Raw genomic sequence first — 22,274 nt, 5'->3', positions numbered from 1 at the left:
CCTCTGAACGCCTCCTCGGGGGGGCCGAACATTTAGCGAGCACACAGGTCAGAGGTCAGAGGGCCGACCCATGGACATCTCGTATCTACGCAGGTGGTTGACAAGAGACTGTACGTAGGTGAAGACACATTTGGAGTCGGGTTTATTACCCATGATCATCATGTCCTCCACTTCCACCAGAGGCATACAGTTGACGAAGGTCCTGAGGGACAGGCATACAAGAGACAGACAGTATGAGAAAGAGGAAGATGAACTGGTGTGAGGGGCGAGGCGGTGTGATGAGGGAGGAAGAGGAGACTCACCACAGATACAGAGACAAACCTTTATACTGGGGAGCACTTCATCATTACACCAGTTTATTCTTCCAACACAATTAAACATACTGGAGGAACAGGAATTCTTGGAAACACACGCACACGCACACACAGACACACACACACGCACACACACGCACACACACACACACACACACTGGGCTCTGTTGTTTTGCTTTGAGCTCTCTGGTCATTTGAAACCATTTGAAAGGACTAAATAAGGAAACTGTTGGCTGTTCTCTCTCTCTGTGTGTACAGACAGAAACCGGACTAATGCGTCCACATGCCTATAAACTGTTTTAGGCACAATGACGGCATGTGTGAGCCACGCAGAGAACGACCACATGGTGGCAATACATCTCCTCATAAACCCGGTGACACTCCACAGCACAAAGGGAAATCTCTCACAGCAGAAAGTAAATGTCAGCGATGTAAAACCGGCTTTGTTCTTTTTAGAAACGGCAAAGACGGCTCATCCTGCTCTTAACAAGGCGACCACTTTGTTAAAATACGACTTTACGAGCCGAGCGCGTAAACACGTGTAAACTCTCCCGGCAGACACAAAGTCAGAGGACAACAGAGCTTTTTTCCGTCCTCTGCTTTGTTTCTGCCCGTGTTTGTGTTTGAAACGCGGCGATACAGCAGCTCCTTTTAAAGAGTGGAGCTGCAGAGGGGAAACGCATGGCTGGCTCTCTGCCTGGCCCATAGTGCGGTTACACACAAATGCACACATGATCGCACACCAATGCACCCACACACACACATACATTCACACACACACACACACACACACATACCATGTTTGGCTCGTCAGACTTCAATAGCTTCAGACTGAACAAGCAAATGCTCACACAAAAGGGTGAGAGGTTTCTATATAACATTCATTTCATACACACTTTCTCACGTACAAACACACACACACACACACGTCTCTCAGAACCAAAGTGTATGAAAGTAAGGGTCCTTTGTAGTCTTGCACCTCTCTCACCATCTGTTCAATTTACGTGCGGTGCAACTCTAGGAGGAGTTTTTGGTTTTAACCAGGCCCTTCGTCACCAGACCCCTGTAGAACTCCTGCAGGTATGTGTACACACACTTCCAATCCGGCTCACGCATCTTCACCATGTCGTCCACATCCAACAGCTGGGGGCAGTCCACTAGCTTCCTGCGCCCGCGCCCGGGAGAGAGGGTGAGGGAGGGAATAAGAGAGGAAGGAAGACCCACACAGGGAGGAAGAGAGTGGGAGAGGAGGAGGGCGTCGGGGGGAGGAAACGGGGGGCCGAGATGATGGATAAGGTGGAAGAGAAGTGTGGGAGACAGGAGAGGAAGGAGAGAACACGAGATAAAGCCGTGAGCAGCCACATGAAAGGATCCAGGTGAGGAGACAGAGGGAGAGAAGAGACACAAAGAGAAACAATAACATTACATTCAGTGTTCACAAATAGATCCATGAGTCCACATGCGTCATGAACACAAAAACGTACTGTATGTGGCAAACACACACACACACACATACACAAGACAAAACAAAACGTCTAATGAGCGTCGCGGCGATGCTCATTTAGCCTTTTTGTTTGTTTGTTTGGTTTTTCTGTGCACGAAGACAAAAGAGCAAAACCATTTCAACACATCTACATGTTCTCACAAAACACACAACAAGGATCCTGCAAATGTACACAAAGACACAACCTCATGGTGACAGAAAACAACACACTGGTGCATGGGATGGTGTGTGTGTGTGTGAGAGTGTGTGTTTCCAGGGGGGGTCAGGAGTGCTCGGGTGGGGGAGGTGAGTGATGGTGAGAGAGCGACACACGTGGAGAAGGATTGCAGCTGTGGTTGGGTGACAGGACGGTGAGGAGAGTTTCAATCATTGTTGTCAACATCAGCAAGGGCACGGTCCAACCAAGAGCATGTGAGAACACACACACACACACACACACACATTTAGACACACACACAGACACACACACGGACACAGACACATTGAGACACACACACACATACACATTGAGACACACACAGACACACAAACACTGACACACACTGACACACTCAGACATACACGCACACACACACACTAAGACACACAGACAAATACACACACTTGGACTCACACACACACACACACACATTCAGACGCACACACACACAGACACACATTTAGACACACACACACACTCACACACAGGTGGTGGAGGGGCATCACACGTTAAAATGGTGTAATGCAAGAGGAACGAGAAGGAGCTCAGAGAGAGAGAGAGAGAGAGCGAGAGAGAGAGAGAGAGGGGGGCGAGTTTGGGGAGGAGGATGGAGCGCTCTTTGACCTGCTGGCTCTCTGGGCTCTGGGCTCTCAGACTCTCAGCTGTTACCCGAGGTGGAGGAGAGATGGAGGGCGAAGGTTTAGAGGCGGCGTGATTTTAATTAGTGATTATTGACCGGATGCACCTGGGAGAGAAGGGAGAGTTAACACTGGGACATGAGTGGAGGACGAGGATGAGGAGGATGATGAGGAGGAGGACGGGTGCAGGAGACACACGTCTTCATCTCATCAAGAGTCTCCATGTGCTCGTGATCAGTCACAACAAGCTCTGATTACTGCTGGGTTAAGGAGACCTTCAGTTAGGAGCACGTCAGGATGCAACACAGGAAGGTCTGACCAGCTAATGTGTGTGTGTGTGTGTGTGTATGGGGGGTCTTGTCCAATGCAAAGGGAGGGCAGTGTGTTGATTTAGGATGGAATTAAAAACAGCTTGGCTTGGATCGCTTGATTTCATTTGGTGTTCACTGGACATTTCCTGGGTTCTCCTTCCATTTTGCACATCCTGAACAAAACCAACATCCACTGCAGCTGGACTCAGATTCACACTCAGACTCAGACTCAGACTCAGACTGAGGCTCTCACAGATCAAACCTGACCCTGTTAGGGTTAGGGTTACTGGGACAAACAGGTTTGGTGTGTGTGTACTCACTCTGCTGCGCTGAAGGACAACTCAAAGTTCTGCCTGCGGTTGCTGGGGCTCAGTGAGTCGTAGTCAAAGGCCTCAGGGAAGAAATGATGCACCAGGGCACAGAAGGCCATGCCGTTACTCCAGCTGGAGGAGAAGTTCTGGATGTCCACATGCTGAGGAAGAGGACAGAGAGGACAAAATGAGACACAAACACACACAAGCACATTGACCTCAGAGTCCGCAGGCCGCTCGTCTCACCTCGTACGAGCGGGTTTTGGCGCGGCACCAGTCCAGCAGCATTTGCTTGATGGAGTTTGCGTTGGGAACGCCGAAGCTGGTGGAACGCTGAACCTTGTTGACCTTGGCGATGGCCTGGTTTGGAGGCCTACAGAAAGGTTAGGGTTAATATTTACATCATCGCCACATGAACCCTGTGACTCTCAATTTACAGGAACACGTGAATGTCAGCGATATCAAACACACACACACACACACACACACAACGCGAGCACTAGGTCCTTCCTCACCCTCCTCCCTCCAGCTTCTCGATCATGGCTTTCCGGGCCTGCATGGCGGAGGTCTTGGGCAGAGTCTGAGCCCTCATCAGCTCGTTGCGCCTCTCCGCTTGCCGTCGCTCGACAGCCGCCAACCCGCTGCCGCCGCTACGAGACGACGAGTCGTCCTCCCGATCGAACACGCTGGAGCGAGGGACACGCAGGGCAGAGTTAAGCTGTGAAGGGATTTGAGCCGGGGCATCACTACCGTGCTGTCGTTTCACAACTCACCTGCCCACTTTTCTATTGGTGCTAGAGGAAGAGGAGGAGGAGGAGGAGGAGGAGAAGCTATATGATTTGGACTGGACTGTCCCTCCTGAAAGACAGACAGAAACATGATAAGGACAAACACACACACACACACACAAAACACAACACTATGATGTCACACTGATTGAAGAGTGTAATAAAGGCAGAAAGGCGTCACTCACTGTCCGTTTTCTGCACATAGCTGGACTCCATGACAGTGCTGCGTGAAGATCTGCTGCCGTCATCTGACACACACACACACACACACACACACACACACACACGATTTAAAATGATTTATTATTGTTATTATTATTATATATTTTATGTTACTAAACGTGACCTCATGCATGTTGAATGTGTTTGAGGAGAGTTTTGTACCAGACTGAGCAAAGCGGTTGGTCTTGGTGACTTGGCTGAGTGAGGATCCATCCGCCGACTTCTCCACCTTCCTCATCACCACCTCTCCTGCTCCGCCTCCCGCGCGACCTTTCTGCGACTCCCTCTGCTGCCGGAGCTCCAGCAGCCGAGTCTCGCGCTCCTTCTCTCTCTGGTCTGTGTGGGGGAACAAGGGAGGGATGGAGAGGCGGGGAGGGGAAGGTGGAGGAATGATGTCAGTGGAAAAAGAGGAGGAGGAGGACAAGTGGCCCTAAACAAGCTGACAGCACCTCATCTGACTGCCACAGAGATGGATTCAAATAGGCCTTCCCACACACACACACACACACACACACACACAGGTGGGAGGCTCACGGCCGAGCCAAAGCTGTCGAGCAGTATCTCCTGCACAAACATGGCAGATCAAGCAGAACACACACACACACACTCTGTCCCTTCCCTGAAGCTGTGCCAATGTCAACCAGTAACCTCCTGCGCGCACACACACACACACACACACACACACACACACACACACACACACACACACACACACACACACACACACACACACACACACACACACACACACACACACACACACACACACACACACACACACACACACACCCACACACACACACGAAACACGTCCACGCCCTCCAGCTGTACTTGACCGTGTTTTACATACACATTGATAAATAGACCCACATTTCCATATTATTACTCTGCTCAGTGTGATACAGGAGGATGAATGTGCCTTCAGATAACGTGACGGAGCGCTTCATAAGTAAAGTTTAATTGAGTTGTGCGGAGCGTATTGTTCCCGGGCCGCTCCTCCGTGTCCTAACAACACCTCATCCTTCACTTCATGTCGTCTGAGAACAAAGCTGGAGAGACGCTGAGCTGGCGTGAAACCAGGAGTGAGTCTTTACCACACGACAGAGAGCAAACTGAGCCTGGGAGACGATTCAGTGTCAATGAGGTGAGAACACAACACAACACAACACAACAGGTACACAAACATCTGGAGTCATGCAAGTTGACAGAACCGACAACGTATCCTTCATCGTCCACCGTAGAGTTCCCTTTGATCAGAGGAGGTTTGACGATGACAGGACGGTTCTTCACACACACACACCACAGCACACAACGCAAACAAGTGTCAATGGTTAATCCACACTGCACACCGGCCTGGCCTACCTATTTCCTGTTGGGAACATCCCAGCATGGCCTCTGAGGGCAGAATGGATAGAAACGGTGTGGAAACGGCAGATTCATTTACGGCTTTGACATGTGGAGAACTTGTGAGTGTAAGAGAGTGTAAGAGAGAGAGTGTAAGAGAGAGGGAGTGTAAGAGTGAGAGTGTAAGAGAGAGAGAGAGTTTAAGAGTGAGAGTGTAAGAGAGAGAGAGTAAGAGTGAGAGTGTAAGAGAGAGAGAGTAAGAGTGAGAGTGTAAGAGAGAGAGAGTGTAAGAGTGATAGAGTGAGAGAGTAAGAGCGAGAGATTGAGAGAGAGAGTGTAAGAGTGGGAGTGTAAGAGAGAGAGAGTGAGAGTAAGAGAGAGAGAGTAAGAGTGTAAGAGAGAGTGTAAGAGAGAGTGTAAGAGAGTGTAAGAGAGAGTGTAAGAGAGAGAGTGAGTGAGAGTAAGAGAGAGAGAGTAAGAGTGTAAGAGAGAGTGTAAGAGAGAGAGAGTAAGAGTGAGAGTGTAAGAGTGAGAGTGTAAGAGTGAGAGTGTAAGAGTGAGAGAGAGTAAGAGTGAGAGTGTAAGAGTGAGAGTGTAAGAATGAGAGTGTAAGAGTGAGAGAGGGCTGGCTCCATTTGTTCACTCTCACCTCTCTTTTTCTTGCGGAGGTCTCTCATTGCGGCACGGATCAATTTCCTCTCCTCGAAGTCTTTACACTCATCCAGCTGTTGAAGAAAACACACACACACACACACACACACACACACACACACACACACACACACACACACACACACACACACACACACACACACACACACACACACACACACACACACACACACACACACACACGGAAACAATGAGAGGTCAGGCTTCCCAATAACTCCTCTCAGCTCAGTTCTGTATTTATGGACGCAGCTCTAACGTGACACACGCTGGGCTGGAACCTTTCCAAATATACTCTGGCTTATCTGGGAGGATTCCGCTTTAATACACGAGCTCTCTGTTGACGACCGGAGCAGCTGAGCGGAGCGAACGTACCATTTTGTCGAGCAGCTCTTCGTCCTCGATGGCAGCCAGCTGTTCGGCGCTCAGTTTTCCCGAGCGTTCGTCGGGTTTGGCCTGAGTGCTGGAGCCGTTTGGGATGGCCGGGACGTGACAGCCCACCTGGACCGACCCCGGCCCCATAGAGAACACGGGCTCAGAGGCCAGGACAGGCTCCGTCTCCATCTACACACACACACAGACACACACAGAAGGAAGCAGGATGTCATTAGATAACTCTCAGATTGCACAGAAGCATTATCTATACTATAAACTCATGCTAAGCTGAATATTATGACCCCCTGGTTGTAAAATGTGCTTTGCCATCTGACGCCGCCTGCCAGAACAATCTACTGGCCAAGCACCTGGCAGGCAGAGTTTAGGGCTGATAGCGAGAAAATATATAGCTCTAATTTATGTGAGAGCAAGATAAAGTAGGCAAGGAGGAGAGAAGACACCGATTTACAGCTGACATTTAGAAGAGAATGAGCCCGGGGGGAGTTCTGTTAGACTTACTGCGGCTATAAGCAGCCTCAGTGTGCACAGAGGGGGGACAGAGGCCTCGGCTTTCCCACTCTCTGTTTGTACCGGGACACACTAAACCACCGCTCGCCCATATCTGACCGTTCCATTCCATTGTCTCCACACAGAGAGACATGAAGTACGAGAGAGAGCAAAGGCAGGCTGTGGGAAAAAAGCACCGGCCCCGTTCTGCCAAGTTTTTGTTATCTTAGTTCACGGACTGCCACTGACACACTGAGTGTCTGAATGATACAGAGCGGCTGAGAACCACGGGTTCATGTGACAGGTAGACTACAGCTCCGAGGCTCTGAGACCGGATAGAAGCTTTTTCAGACATAAACTGTGAGGAAACTCATCCAGATCTGCTGCTTCAGAGGACATCAGAGCTGTTTACCAAATGTCCCATCACCAAAGAGGAAGTTGTCATGCGAGTGTAAACATATGAGCTCATTCAGAGACGCCCGGTTTATTCAGAGGGACCATAAATCCTATAGAAAACACCTCTTTAAGTTTAAGTGCAGTTGGATCCCTGTAGAAGAATTTAGGTTTTTGCCGGGACAGGGGCAGCGTCGAGTCCAAGTCCAGATATAGCTCAGACAGCTGGACCTGTCCCCGTCCCTGTCCCCGACGCTGTCACCCTGTCCCAGCCAGGCCTAGGTCTCAGCAGGAAGGGACCCCGGCCAGAACAGCCTGTGCCGCCATGTGTGTGTGTGTGTGTGTGTGTGTGTGCGCGCGCTCATGTGGGGCTCCCGGTTTCAAGTCTTTCTGCACATTTGCTGCAGCTCGACCCCTGGGACAGCTGGACTGAGAGGCTCTTGACCGCAGAGGAATGTTTTTGAACAAAACACAACTAAACAAGGCCTCAAACTCAAGCAATGGGAGAATGTGTGTATGCGTGTGTGGGCGGGCGGGTGGGTGAGTGAGAAAACCCCCCAAAACAATGATGACTTACTCCTAGTGAATGAGTCATGGTGACATCATTAGCGATATTCCTATCATCGAGTCAGTGGAGATACAAATGTCAAGGACTGAGCTCACTCAGACTTAGACTCAGACTCACAGTAGCTCTATGGACTCTAACAGAAGTTCAGGCAGAGAGTAAAGGGTCACATGAGGTCATCCTACACTATGACCGTCATCTGTCTGCAGGGGAGATTAACGTTTAAAAGAAGGCCATCAGTTGTGCTGCTGGAGCGCTTGATTGGCAGACCCAGCTGGCTTTTGCAGGATTAGCCTGGAATACACACTCAGTCCAGCTGAATGACTGAAGGTAATGCTACAAATATGCAATATTGCTCAGAACGCCACAAAGGGTTTGTTTCACATCAACGCCTAGAACGCAAACCTGAAACCTCAAATCCTGTTCTTGTTCTGCAGCCAGAGAGTAAAATCGTTTCATTTATGACTAATGACGAACGCTCAACTCAAGCTCCTGCCAAAGTCAGCATTATGGACGACTTTAGCATTGTTAGCTATAGCCACTGTTCTCACACGGGTCAGTCTTTAACTCTAACAGTGCTTAATAAGAGGAGACGGTGAATCTGCTCATTCTTTCCTACACGTCCAGTGAATCCTTTCAAAGCTGCACGTACACACACACACGGGGACGGGACAAGCCCTCGCCAGGACACGATAACACACACATGGTGTTGAAGGATTGGAATACCTCAGCGGCAAACGGTGTCCAAGATCTGGACGTAAACACAAAGCTGGCAAAGCTCAACGACAGCTGACTTTGTTACAATGAGACAAGGATGTGATATAAAATTAACACTGGTGGACATTTGGAGAGGGGGAACAACAACAGGGAAGAGATCCATAAACCATCAAAGCCTGTCTGTCTGAATATCTGAATGAAAAGAGCTCAGATCAGAACCTTATCGGTTTAAAGGACATGGAACCACGTCGGGAGCATTACCAAGCTGTTGGTGCGAGAGAGGCATCCCATCAGAGAGGGAGCAGAGAGGGAGCGGCACACTGCAAAGGTTGGAGGGTGAGGCACAGGTGAGGCCTCGGGCTTGAAGGTTTGAGATGGCGTGGGTTCCTCAGGTACATTTGATGGAGTATCCACTGGGGCATCAGACACAGAACCCTCGGGGGCACTGGGTAAACCATCTTGAGGGATACAGGGTGGAGCTTCTTGAGGGGTACAGCATAGAGGATCTTGGGGGATAACGGAAGGTGAGCTCTCAGGGCAGGGCAGCAGGCGGAGTGAAGGATCCGGTAGCCCCATCAGCTGGCACAGAGTCTCCACCTGCCTCACCAGCCGCTCCTGCTGAATCCTAAGCCTCCTGTTGTCCTCCTGTAGGAGAGTCAGGGCCTTCGCCAGAGGAGCAACCTGGGCTGCTGTGGCCTCCAGACGGGCATCCACACGTTTTCCAAAGACCTGAAGGTCACTGTGGATCTCACCCACTGCACAGCGCAATGTGGCCTCAAACTTCCTCTCGCCAACCTGCTCCTCTTCCTCCTCTAACACCTCCTGGGCCAGCAGATCTCCTATGACCTCCTCAAGACCCGACTCGGCACAGGCGCTGTCTGGGCTGCCCAATACCTCTGGAGCCGCTGAGGCTAAGGGTAAGTCCAGGTTGACTCCAGGCATGTCCAGACCAGCTACACTCACTGTCACCACTCAGACCGGCCCGTTACACTGGGACTGTGGTCTTCTCTCAAACACAAGCAGAGATCCTTTTGGTAAAATCCAATTTGAGAGTCCCAAAGTCTTAGGCGAAGGTACGAGCACAGAGAAATCCCAAAGGCGTGTGGCTGAGATATGAGGGGTAAAAGGTGCCCTGTCTGTCTGCGTGTTGACTGAGACCTTCTAACGTAACACTCCCCCCTTTATACCCCCAGCAAATCTCCCCTCTTTAGCTGCCTACACACTGGCAGCCAATCGGACTGCGAGGAATCCCGTTTCCACGGCAGCAGTAGCCCCAGCCCCCTTTTTTCTCAGGTGCCACAGACATGCCTATTTATCTCTGGCCCAACCATTATTCCACTCAGCCAGTCAGGCCTGGGGGGACTGGAGGCCTAAAGGGGAACAGTAGTGGCAACAATTCAGAAAACTCACCCCCTCCCTCTTTCAACTTTCCTTTTATATAGAGCCCATGTCCTTTACACCTCCGCTGGCAGGCAGCTGGGCTTTAGACACGGCTCTGTGCTCGGCTGAGTTGAAAGAGTTCACCGATAGTTCTTTACTCCTAATGACAAATCAACATTCGAGCGTAATTGGAGAAGTGGAGAAGGACCAATATCCTTAATTCTTCACAACTACACACACACACACTGAGCATGAATCATTTAAGAGGCTTCATGGTGAGCCTGTGAGTTGTGACTGATGTGGGCTGTCGTCTTTCCTGGGATTAACAAGGCAGAGAGAGAGAGAGAGAGAGAGAGAGAGAGAGCGAGAGAGTAGTTCCCAGAAAGAACCTGGCTTCTATAGAGCGTAGAGTGGCGGTAAAGTGGGTCAGAACCAGAGGAAGGAGCCTGTCACCTTATCACAGGCCCGATGAGATGACCTATAGTGAGAGACGCAGCCTGAGCCGAGCGGGAGAATATATAGATCCCAGACTAATATGATACGTCTGCCTGCTTTTACAAGAGTGCTTCTAAAAATACTGGAGTGCAGCTTCCTTAAGCGCTCAACAATAAAGCAGAGCAGCCATTTCAGTCCCGGCACGGCTCCAGAGCAACCGGGGCCTAACGATGCACCAAACACTTAGAGGAATTCAACTGTAGACGTCATAAAAAACTGCAGGGATAAAACAGAGAGGATTGGCTAACTGAGTGAAAAAGCAGGAGTTCATCCAAAGCATACGTTCTCCTCTCAGGCACTCTCTCTCTCTCTCTCTCTCTCTCTCTCTCTCTCCCCCAGCTTGTACCCCCCGGTCCCAGACCAGGCTTTAGTCTGTGACAACTGTGAGCCTGTTAGGTAATCAACAAGTGTCAGTGATCAGCTGTAATTATAACAATGGCCCCGCTTATCCCTGCGGGGCTGGGGGTGACAATCCATCATTGACTGAAGGCTTGTGACCGCATTCATCCAGCGAGCACCAACATCATGTGTCCCAGAGAGAGAGAGAGAGAGAGAGAGAGAGAGAGGCTGTCTGTCCTGTCAGCGTCCTGCTCATGAGCTATGGCACTGAGCATACATGTTATATATGTTTGTCGGCTCGGAGAGACGGCGGTGAAGAGCAGAAACAACTGTGATGAGCAGCGAGCAGCCGCTCTTACCTGCCTGAGCTTCAAGCAGCGGGACGTTCATCCATCTGTGCTCTCACTCACTCATAATAAATGATAGAAATAACGAGGCACTGACTTTATCCCGTATTGTTTTGATTGTTGTGTCAGCTCGTCTGAAAGGTTTCCAATTTCCTCGTCTGATTTACAGTCAACAACTGCTGATTCTATCTGCAGCCCTGGCTTTTATAGGAGCGTCTGGGGGAAACAGCGGAGGGTTTCTGAGGTTAGACCGCCGTGTAGACGTCCAGACCACCCAAACAGATCTAAATTGCAGACAGGAACCATTTAAGCTAATAAAAAACGATCCACAACAAATCTACCTCACGAGGCCACATGATGAGTCGTGAGCAAAGAAGGAGAAGTCCACACAAATCTCCCTGCGACACGCCACAACCTTGAACTTCTGCGAGGCGAAGGGAAAGTCAGAGAACAGGTGGTCGGTGGATCAGTGTAAGGATGAGCCTCCCCCCCTCCGCACACACACACACACACACACACACGGAGTCGGCTGGTGGTTCTATCTCATTAGTGAGGCCGGTGGTGTGTGTGTGCGTATTAAAACCGGAGCGAAAGTGGAAGATCAGCTTAGGATCAGCAGAGTTCTGATGTGAGCAAAAAGCAGAGCGACGTGAGCGAACAGGTCGGATTAGGCCACGCCCTTACTGCTAATCAATGCAGGCCTTCAAAATAGCTGTGAATGATCAATAAGTGATTCATTCATGCATCATTAGCGTCAATAAAGCCGTTATCCAAAGACAAACTGGGGCCGTACAGATTCTCCAGCTACAATCTAAAACTACACACTTATTAGGATTAAATTATCGAAAGTTGTGTTATTGAAGTTAGTTTTCAAATAAACACACACACATGACGCCTCACACAATCAGAGGTTACCTGCAGGCGTTAACAGTAAAGTCCTAACAGCACCAGGCTCAGTCCAGAACACTGAGCGTCCGGCTGTCTGTCCTCTGTCCTCTTCCTGTAGACGTTACCTACAAGACTCCACAGCGGTGTCTTCTGCTTGTACTGGCGTGTGTGTGTGCCTGTGTGTGTCTTCGTGAAGGCCCTAACTGATGGAGACCGTCTCGCTCCAACACCTTAAGTCCAGCCGGCAGCCTCATGGAGCCTCCTCCTCCTCCTCCTCCTCCTCCTCCTCCTCCCAGCCCTAATTAACCGGCGCCCTGATTCTATAACCAGATTACTGCCGTGCTCTAAACAGGGGGGGGGGGGGGGGGGGGCGGAATACACAAGACATTAAAGAGCGAACAGGACTAAGATCGCTCCGGTCTCTACCCTTTCCTTCCCCCCGTCAACCTTTCACTTCCTTTAATGGAGGACGGAGGAGGATAAGAGAGGAAGCAGAGGGGTCTCAGCTCCTCACAACCCCGGAGCTTCACAGGGAGAAGGGAGGGGTTTGGCCCGAGCTCCCCCGACTCAATCACCATCCATCAGCAACAACACCGACCCGGCGAGCACGCACAGTACGGGGCGAGGGCCAGTGCGGGCCGTCCGTTGGTTCTTCCCCCCCCCCCCGGGCAGAGCGGTGATGAAGAACTGGTGTCAGCATGTGGTGTCAAGGCTAAAACATTAGGGAGGATGCAGCTGGGCAGTAATTAGCGTGGATGAAGACAGACAGGTGTGATCTTTGGAAAAAACATTTCCCAGATCGCTCTCAGTGGGCACAGCCTACTGAGGGAAAAGCAGGAATGCCCAGAGCGAGCGCCTCCCACACACTCCCTCTCACAGACCCTACAAGGACAGATGTGACTGGCTACCCACTCTGTGTTTGATAAACAGACTTCTTCCCTTCTCTCTCTCTCTCTCTCTCTCTCTCTCTCTCTCTGCGCTTCTCTCACTCCATCCATCTCATCCCTGTCCTCACTCATGTGCTCTCTGGGCCCGTAGGTGATTCCCGTGACAGGAACGCTGTTGAAGCATTCCAGAATTCAACCCGAGTCGACTGGAAATCTCCCAAAAAAAAGTTCAATCCCCAAAAGCATTCATCATCCTCAGGTTCTGAGGCTCCCGGAAGCTATTTTCTGTGTGTGTTTGACAAGTTCTCTCTGTAATTTACACAGCCGCTTGCTCCGTACCTTGAATGAGGACCCAGACGTCAGGCCGGAGGAGGAGGAGGAGATCTTGAACGGCGTCGCTCTCAGGCCGAGGGTCAAATCTGAAGAAGACAGAAGATTTACACACACTGTTACAAATTTGTTATAAGAGTGTAAATCCAGGTAGAAGGCCCGCAGCTGTGCAATAAATACAAACACCCTCCCCCCCCCAAGATGCCTCAGAAAGGTCCTGGCGTCCGTCTGCATGTGCACAGCTGAGACGTGTGTGTGTGTGTGTGTGTGTGTGTGAGGCCTGAGCGGTGCTGGTGTCAGCAGTTAGTCACTTATGTAAGCTGCCATAGTCTCATAAACAAGAAGGAGCAGAGGAGAATGAGAGCAGAGAGAGGACACGGGGATGATGCCACCTTTCACATAAACATAACCTCTGTGAGAGTGTGCACATGCATTAGGACACATCAACACACACACACACACACACACACACACATACACACCCCATCCCTCCACACCATAAAGTAAAGGTGTGATGAAGACCAGTGGAGTGTGTTGTATATGCAAGTCTCTAAGTTAGGTTAGGTGTTTTATGATAGGAGCTAGGGCCCTGTCCTGTCCTGTCCTGGTCCTGGTCCTGGTCCTGGGTCTGTCCTCCCTCACAGGGGAGACAGACAGGTTCCCAAAAAAGCAGCCCCAAACAATTAAAGCAAATTGGCTGGGAGGAATGTGTGTGATCCTTGTAAAGAAGCCCAGTGGGGCTGCCAGAATACCTCTGTGTGTGTGTGTGTGTGTGTGTGTGTGTGTCAGAGGTGCGGAGGCTGTAATCGCACAGGTCCAGCCTCAGTCTTAAATAAACTGTTTGGGTTGGAGGTCCCGGTTGCTGGGAAGAGCTGAAACCCAAGACATGTTGTTTGGACAGAACTTCACAGCAGCTGAAGCAAAGCTGCACACGGGACAAAGACACACACACACACACACACACAACCACGTGTAGATGCTCACCACAGAGGCTGAGACAGACGGGTTTCCATGCTGTCATCTGTGTATTCCTCCGTGTTATTGTTTCATTCAATTAATGAGTCCCTGCTGGCACTGTGTATACTGCACCATGGAGAGTGTGTGTGTACTGTACCATGTAGAGTGTGTGTGTGTGTGTGTGTGTGTGTGTGTGTGTGTGTGTGAGTGTATACCATAGAGTGTGTGTGTACTGTACCATGTACCGAGTGTGTGAGAGTATCTTTACGTAACAGCAGATTTGGTGGACAGAGCTGCTCAAAAGTGTGTGAGCAGCAAATACAAGTGTGTGTACAAATCTGCCATTAAAAAAGTGATAATCTTTGTATTATCTGTCCCACGGTTTCACAAATAAAAACATCACACACTCTAACCCTAACAGTATATTTTCCTTCCTCATCATGTCTCTATCATTCTCATGTAATCTGCTGAGGCTGCAGATGTAAAGCTTGATAAAGGATCATGAGTGGTTCCGTGACGTCTGTGAGCTGTGTGAACTCTAACATGTCAACATAAGTCATGTTGTATGTCCCAACATGGAGGGATTGTTTACTGGAAACAACAGAACACAGTGACAGAGATGAATCCCTCACAGTCTCAGCACCGCTCCACTCTGGTGTCTCCGTCCCCTCTGGACAGACACACACTGTTCTATGTGTGTGTGTGTGTGTTAGTGGGCTCGTTCCAATCGAGTGTACAGCACAGCCACAGCCACAGTATTAGGATTCATTGTGTCCTGATAGAGCCGGTTGTTGTTTGTGTTGTCCTGATGTTCTCTCTGCTGTGACCTCGCTGAGCCCCGGTGCCCACTCTGTAACAAACAGCCCTCACAGGAACCAGGAACCTTCCAGATTCTGCCCCCAAACCACTATTCCCACTCATCCATTAGCTTAGCCTGACACAAACTCTGGCTGTAACCCCGCTCCGGTCTGATGCCTGTCTGTGGCTCTTCTCCTCCCACAGCAGCTGCAGATTCCACTCTGATCTACATAATGAGATCTGTGAGTGAAGATAAAGCTGATTTACGATTTACTCTACACAACATACGACCGCCCGACGCCGCAGATAGCTCCGCCCCCTAACAAAGCCGCTACGGTTGCAGCGTCCGGATTCATCTTTAAATCCTGGTGGAGTGATTTGCAGTTTGTTCTCATTCAGACTTGATTACAGAGGACATGCACGTGTGTGTGTGTGTGTGTGTGTGAGTCTCTTACCTGCTCTCTGTCCCAGCGGGTTGGAGGTGAGGCGGGGGGCCATGTTGGCGATGGGCACCATGTTGCCTCTGGGGCTGGGTGCAGACGAGGCGGCGGTGCGCCCATCCTTGATCTCGATGGTGAGGAAAGTCTTCATGTCCGGGTCTGCCTCTCCCTCTGTGTCCTCCTGTCCAGCTGCTCTCCCCGGGGCGATCTCCTCCTTTGAGCTGCCGGAGGCGTGGACGTCCTTTTCAGCTGGATGTCTCGTCCCACCCATGAAGTCGTGGGATTGGCCGGCGGAAGACAGAGCTTTGTTAGCGACACCCCTTGGCTGAGGTGTGGCCTGGCTCTGGGTCTCTGTGGCTGAGGCGGAGGAGACTGCAGAGGTGTGAGATGTGGACTCTGCACGTGGCCCGGTTGGCCCGTCTCCAGATGTGCTGGGGGACGACGCTGCTGCTGCTGCTGCTGGGCGTGTAAACAGATCCCCAGCTCTGCTCAGGGTTGTGTGAGCCCCGTTCCTCAGAGGAACCTTCTTCAGAGCCGGGACGCTTGGATTCTGGTCGGACTCTGTGAACTTGCGCATCCGGTCGCGTACAGAGTTGATGCGGATGAACGGCTCCAATATGACTCCTCTCTTCTCAGGTGCTGTGAAGACAGAATGGAACAGAGTTAAAAGGGAAGAGAACACAACACAGAAGAGCAGAGAAGAGCAGAGAAGAGCCTGTTCCCCCTTCTCTCTGGGCTCCAAACCCCCTTATTTAGTTTAAACCTAACATTCCCTTCACTTTGGTCTTATGAGGACAGGATTCTTCCACTCATGGATGTCCTAGATTCACTGATGCTTGATACTTACTGAGAGAGATAATGTTCACAAAGCCCGAGCCATGACACACACACACACACACACACACACTCAAAATGGAAAAACACTCGCGATTAGAGAACATGATATTCACTGAGGTCATCCTAACTAAAAAAAACTTGTGCTCGTCAATAACAGAGCCACAGTTTACAGCGGAAACTGCAAAGAGCGGCGCTGATAGTGGAGAGAAGAAGAAGCAGCGTCACATTCTAACTGTTATCCTCCCCAAAGCACTGGCCTGTGTGAGTCCCTTCATACGGCCCGGTTACCTACAGGCTGTCAGTCTTACCTGAGTCCTTTGCGTTGTCGCGAGTGAAGATCAAACGGCTGGCGTCTGTGACCTGAGAACAGAAGAAACAAACTCAATGAACAGAGCAATCGATAAGGACTCATGTCAGCTCAGAGGAAAGGTCGATTAAGGGTTAAAATGCACAGGGGTCTGGATTGACAGGCACAGATTCGCTTCACCGCCTCGCACATTCTGAAGAGGCACGACCCGGCATTAGGTGGCACAGATACCGTAGCTGTGGTGACATCCGCGCGCACACACACACACACGCACACACACACACACAGATTGCACAAAGATATCTACAGAATCCAGGGGTGGTGTTTTCATTATGTAAGGTTTGTGTTTACAGTGAGCCGTGGGCCTCTGCTCTTTTTTTAGCAGCGCGGCCCCAGAGTGTTTACTTTACTCTCAGGGGACGGAGCATCGCCGCGTACTGCAGGGAACAATAAAAGACGTCTGGGGCCTCGGCTCGGGTAAACACATTTAGACGAGTGGCACTGTGGCGTCATGGCGACCCCCAGTCCCCGAGATGAAACCATAACGCTCGGAGGGGCAGATAGCCGGCCCCTCGGTGTGTTTGTGTGATCCAGATGAAGAGAGACAGAACCTCTGGCTTGTAACGGCGTCTATCGCTCTCTGACAGCAGGTGAGGCCGACACACACACGCACGCACACACACACACACGAGCTGAGGCGAAGCAGAACCGGGGACGGACGCAGCACAGCCGCATTCAGGTGCAGGAGTTTATTTGTGTAGCCAAGTAACCGGAGTCAAACAGGACCTGAGGCCAGCTCGGCCCGGCGTGTTTAGAGATGCCGATGGGCCCTGCTGGGTGTCACTGAGGAATGGGGTGCCAGAGAGTTACTGGTCAGGAGATCCAGGGCCTGAATGTGAGCGCGTGATCGCTGCTGTGTAGCTCAATGTCACACTCTAGTGGCTGATCAGGGGGCTGCAGCTACAACGACTGACTGGAAGGTTAAGGAGGCGCATTAGACGGACAGGAGGACTGAATACTTTACCTCCGGCTTCTGGGTGTCTGTTCCATTCATGGTGAAGCCGTTTTCAGAGCTCGGGTCAGTGTGGGATGGAGCAACCCCGTCAGGTTGATCCTGCTGGGTGGAGCTGGTGGAGTCGTCCTGGTCGGGGCTGACGGGATCCTGGCTTCTGGTCTCAGGTTCTGAGTCTGTGCTAGACGTGGAGCCATTCTTGGTCTCCTCTTCTGCCTCCTCCGCCTCCTCCGCTTGTCCTCTTTCCTCAGAGGACACACTCGCGCTCTGGTCAGATGTCCCCGAGTCTGTTCGTTTCCTTGCCAACAGACCCAAACTGTCTGAGGTCCCAGAGCCCGCAGGAGGTCTGGGATCGGTGCTGGAGTCGGAGACATCTGAGCCCAGCCTCTGTCTGATAAAGGCCTGGGAGGTGGCAGTCCTCTCTGAGGCCCCGGAGTCCAGCCGGCCGCGTTGGGAGGAACTCTGGCTCTTATCTGAAGCTCCAGAGTCCAGTCTGGCCCGGAAGTTTAAGCCCAAGCTGTTCTCTGAGGTCCCAGAGTCCAGGTTGGCCGTGGAGAGCACAGAGGTCACGCTGCGGTCTGAAGCTGTGGAGTCGGACCTTTGGCGGAGAGACAGGACCAGGTCGGGCTCCGAGGCCACAGCTTCCTGCTGAGGCCGGGTCAGTAAAGAACCCGAGCCTTCATCCTTCACCAGGTGGTCCAGAACCAACACCATGCCTGAACTGGGCCCTGAAACAGAAGCACAAGGGTAAGATGATACTTCTCTTCACTTCACTGCTTGCTTCTTCACATTTCTTTGTGTCCTTACTAATCTAAAGTAAACAAAGCCTTGCTGTTGGAAATGAAAGACGTGTTTGGCCCCGGAGCCGCTGCAGAGGAGGGTTGAGAAATATCCCTGTGGATCAGAGAGGAGGCAGGAGGAGACATGAGGGGATACAGGCATTTCCTCCAGACTGGCTATAGTTCCTGAATGAGATTTGTGAGTTGAGGTTGCAGGAGGAGCATGTGGCACCGCCATAGGTGGTAAACATGTGTAAGAAGTCGGGCAGGAAGTGGGGGTGAAATAGAGAGAAGTACTTCCCCTCCCCTCTGCCTGAGCTCCTTCATTCCTCCCTCTCCTCTCAGGAAACCGCATTCCAAACAACACGGCCGTGCCCACATCCTCTCATCCCCTCCCTGTCACAGTCTCTACCTCTCTCACACCCCGTGGCGCTTTTTTTTAACGGATGGAGTATCTGAGGTTGTGTACATACCGCCGATAAGCAAAGCAGAGAAAACCAAGAGTGTATCGGGTTCCCACATTACGTGAGCGAGTGAAAACACTTCTACGTGACCCACGTTTGCACCCAGTCTGCAACCAAATGGGGTTCACCCAGTATGCGTGCCTGTCATTTACAAACCAAATACACGAGGGACAGTCCCAGCCTGTGTGTGTGTGTGTGTGTGCGGAGACGGACGCAGCAGAGACGTCGTTCATCTGAAGCTGGACGCTGCTGCCGCATTCAAATCGGCACATTTGCTTTACTCATTATTGCGTAACACAACTCCACAAAAAGATGCTCATTAGACTGAGGCCAGGCAGCTGACACACGACCTCACGCTGTCCATTAAAGAGACACGCCGCTTATGTAACACGGGCCGAGCAGATAACAGAATTATGACACGCGGACAGAGGAGGAAGTGGCGTTTTTCTCACGCTAACACGCGGAGGAACGCTGGCCTCCACCTGAACCCAATTACACTCCGACGCCGCGGCTCCCGTCCACTCTCTCCGCTTATTGTTGCCGTTCTATCCAATGGGGAGCCGTCGTGCCATTGTGAGGCAATTTCTGGGAAAATCCCCGCAGCTATCGCATAATGAGAGACTCGGGTTGGTTGGCTCTAAAATAACTGGAAACACAAAGCAGCCTGGACTCGGGGATTGTTTGGACCGGGCGACGTAACAGAACACAAACAAAGAGCCAGCCGGGGTCATCTCATACCTCCCTCATGCTGCAGCTGAGTTCAGTGTGTGTGTGTGGGTGTGTTGTTACTGACTCCATCTTCATCTTAACCTCTCATAAGGTCGCTATGCAAAAGGACAGGAAGTCTGTCTGTGCGGTCACTGTTGAAGTTCCATGTCAACAACAACAAGTCTGACTCCTGTGATGACAATAGATTGATCCATAACCAACATGTAGTGTGTTTGTGATTGTGTGTGTGTGTGTGTGTGTGTGTGTGTGTGTGTGTGTGTGTGTGTGTGTGTGTGTGTGTGTGTGTGTGTGTGTGTGTGTGTGTGTGTGTGTGTGAGGTTTGAGGGCTGCATTCCACTGAGCTCCTCTGCTAACAGGTCATTTGCTAAATCACAGCCTCAGCAGTTTAGAGTTTAGACAAGAGCGAGCGGCGCGGCGGGACAGATGGTCGCTGAGGTCAGATGTGTAAATGTCAGCTTCTCGTCTGCGATGTTTAGACGAGCCACCGAAGCTTCGCCTCTTATTTTCTGCCACTTTCACCAGCAGGCCACCCTGGTTACTCCGTCCTCTCTCCGCCACAAAGCCCCTGTATCAAAGGGCCGTCTCTCCTCTAAGGTGAGCCGTTCCCCCGCTGGCCCGAGCTTCACCCTGACCTAAATTGTAGCGCAGGGATAAGACAGGAAGCACGGGGAGGTTCAAGTAGGCCCCAGTGCTGTTCTGGTATCTGCTTTATATAGCAGAGGTGTGGCTGTGGGTTTCCCTCAGATGCTTCCCATAACCCAACATCAACCTCCTGCTCCACGAGGAGAAGACTGAGCTCTGGGGTCCAGGCCACACAGACCGAGCCTCGGGCCTGGGGCTGAGATCAGGTCTGTCAGGCTCAGCTTTAAGCTAAGAGAACAAAGTGTCATCTTCAGCCACACGTGATCAAATCAGAAGGGAGTGAGCCGTTAGAAGAGGGTGGTGGCATTAACCCTTTGTGCCTCATGAGTCAGTCACACTGAGAGAGAGGAACATCTGCCAACATCTGCCTCCAGCTCTCACTTCAACACATCGGCATTTAAAATACTACAAAGCATTTTGGGGTTTTGTGCTCAAAATCCATCTTAGACCAGCTTCTGTCTCCTGACCCCTGCTGACCTCTGAGGTCATCTGGCTCTGCTCTGCTCTCTGCTCCTCAGGGCTGCGTGGGTTAAAAATAAACACGGTGAAGCAGTTTCAGTTTTTATCGCCGCATTTGTAGAAGAAACGTCCGGATGATCTGAGCTCCACTGTCAGCGCTTTAAAATCAAGACTTCAACCATTTCTGTTTGTTTTGATTAAATTTGTGTTTCTTTGACTCCTGCACTGTAACTTTTATTATTTGTTTAAACTTTATTCCACTTCCTTTGAACCTCTTTGACTCTCCTCCTCCTCCTCCTTCCGTGTCGTGTGAAGCTAAACTTCTTCATCTTATCTTGCCTCAGAGGACATCTAAGCATCTCCTTCCCCTCAGCATCAGTAACTAAGCACGAGGCGTTCAGGTAAACAGCACAGTCATTCCTGCTGAATGCACTCATTCATTAAATCCACGGCCGAGTGTTTCTAACACTTAATAAAGTGAGATGAAGGAGCTTAAAGAGTCTGAACTAACATGAGCTCATGACTGGCCGCTCAGCAGAAAGCCTCCTTTGGCTGCTTATTTTAACAAGCAGTAGCAGAGGAAATTGCCTGAAGAGGGACAAGTATGTGGTCATAGATACACACAACACAGGCGGTCACTGTTGCCATGGCGTTATTAATGCCCGAACCAAGCTTGACCTTCAGTCGGCTGTTTACTGTATACACACGCTTTGTATTCCGGCCACAACGCTCCTAACGGTGTGGCGTGACTAAACGTGATGTCAGCGTGAGTCTGTACACAGCAGCCGTGTTAGAGGTGGGACAGCGTACACACACACACACACACACACACACACACTCTCTCACCGGGCCTGTTCAGCTCTCTGCCTCGCGTCGTCTGCTGGCCACGTGAGTCCCGGACCTGAGTTCTGAAGCGTTCTCGCTCACCGAGGCTCTCCCGCTCCGTCTCCTGTGAAAACAACACAGCGCTCAGTGAGTGTAAGAATGCCTGCAAGGTCAGCTGGTGACCTTAACAGCCTTGAGCCGGAGGTCAAGGTCAAACGCTGTTCATAGAGAGTTAGTCCCGATGAAAGAGACAAGTCAGCCAGCTGTGCAGATTTACTATTTATTTTTCATTCTACAGGCCTGCGAGAGAGAGAGAGAGAGAGAGAGAGAGAGAGAGAGAGAGAGAGAGAGGGAGAGAGAGCGCGAGGGGAGGGGGGGGGGGGGGGGGGGGCACCAGGTGAATCAACACAAACACCCAGGACTCCTTCAGCTTATCTGCAGCCTGACCTCGGCACAAAATCTAACGCTTAGTAAGATAAAAGCGCAGCAGTCCGACTCTAAT

General features: G+C 51.0%; 1 protein-coding gene across 1 annotated transcript; it reads right to left on the bottom strand.

The window, feature by feature from the left end:
* Positions 1 to 62: 62 nt before the first annotated feature.
* Positions 63 to 22,054, bottom strand: smtnb (smoothelin b). Its single transcript, XM_076147502.1, has 15 exons — positions 21,794 to 22,054; positions 17,887 to 18,602; positions 16,864 to 16,915; positions 15,734 to 16,357; positions 13,533 to 13,612; positions 6,676 to 6,864; positions 6,281 to 6,356; positions 4,450 to 4,623; positions 4,251 to 4,313; positions 4,051 to 4,135; positions 3,793 to 3,963; positions 3,524 to 3,650; positions 3,287 to 3,438; positions 1,303 to 1,479; positions 63 to 202 (listed from the first exon to the last, which is right to left on the bottom strand). The coding sequence occupies exons 2-14, from the start codon at positions 18,586 to 18,588 to the stop codon at positions 1,332 to 1,334; spliced, it is 2,643 nt and encodes an 880-aa protein (XP_076003617.1). The 5' UTR covers positions 18,589 to 18,602; positions 21,794 to 22,054; the 3' UTR covers positions 63 to 202; positions 1,303 to 1,331.
* Positions 22,055 to 22,274: the final 220 nt, after the last annotated feature.

Source organism: Genypterus blacodes, unplaced genomic scaffold (genome assembly GCF_046128005.1).
Source record: "Genypterus blacodes isolate CSIRO-AG114 ecotype Tasmania unplaced genomic scaffold, CSIRO-AGI_Gbla_v1 ptg000038l_1, whole genome shotgun sequence".
Taxonomy (NCBI): Eukaryota; Metazoa; Chordata; class Actinopteri; order Ophidiiformes; family Ophidiidae; genus Genypterus; species Genypterus blacodes.
Note: the sequence above shows the minus strand (reverse complement) of the source record. Positions and strands in the feature narration are given on the sequence as shown.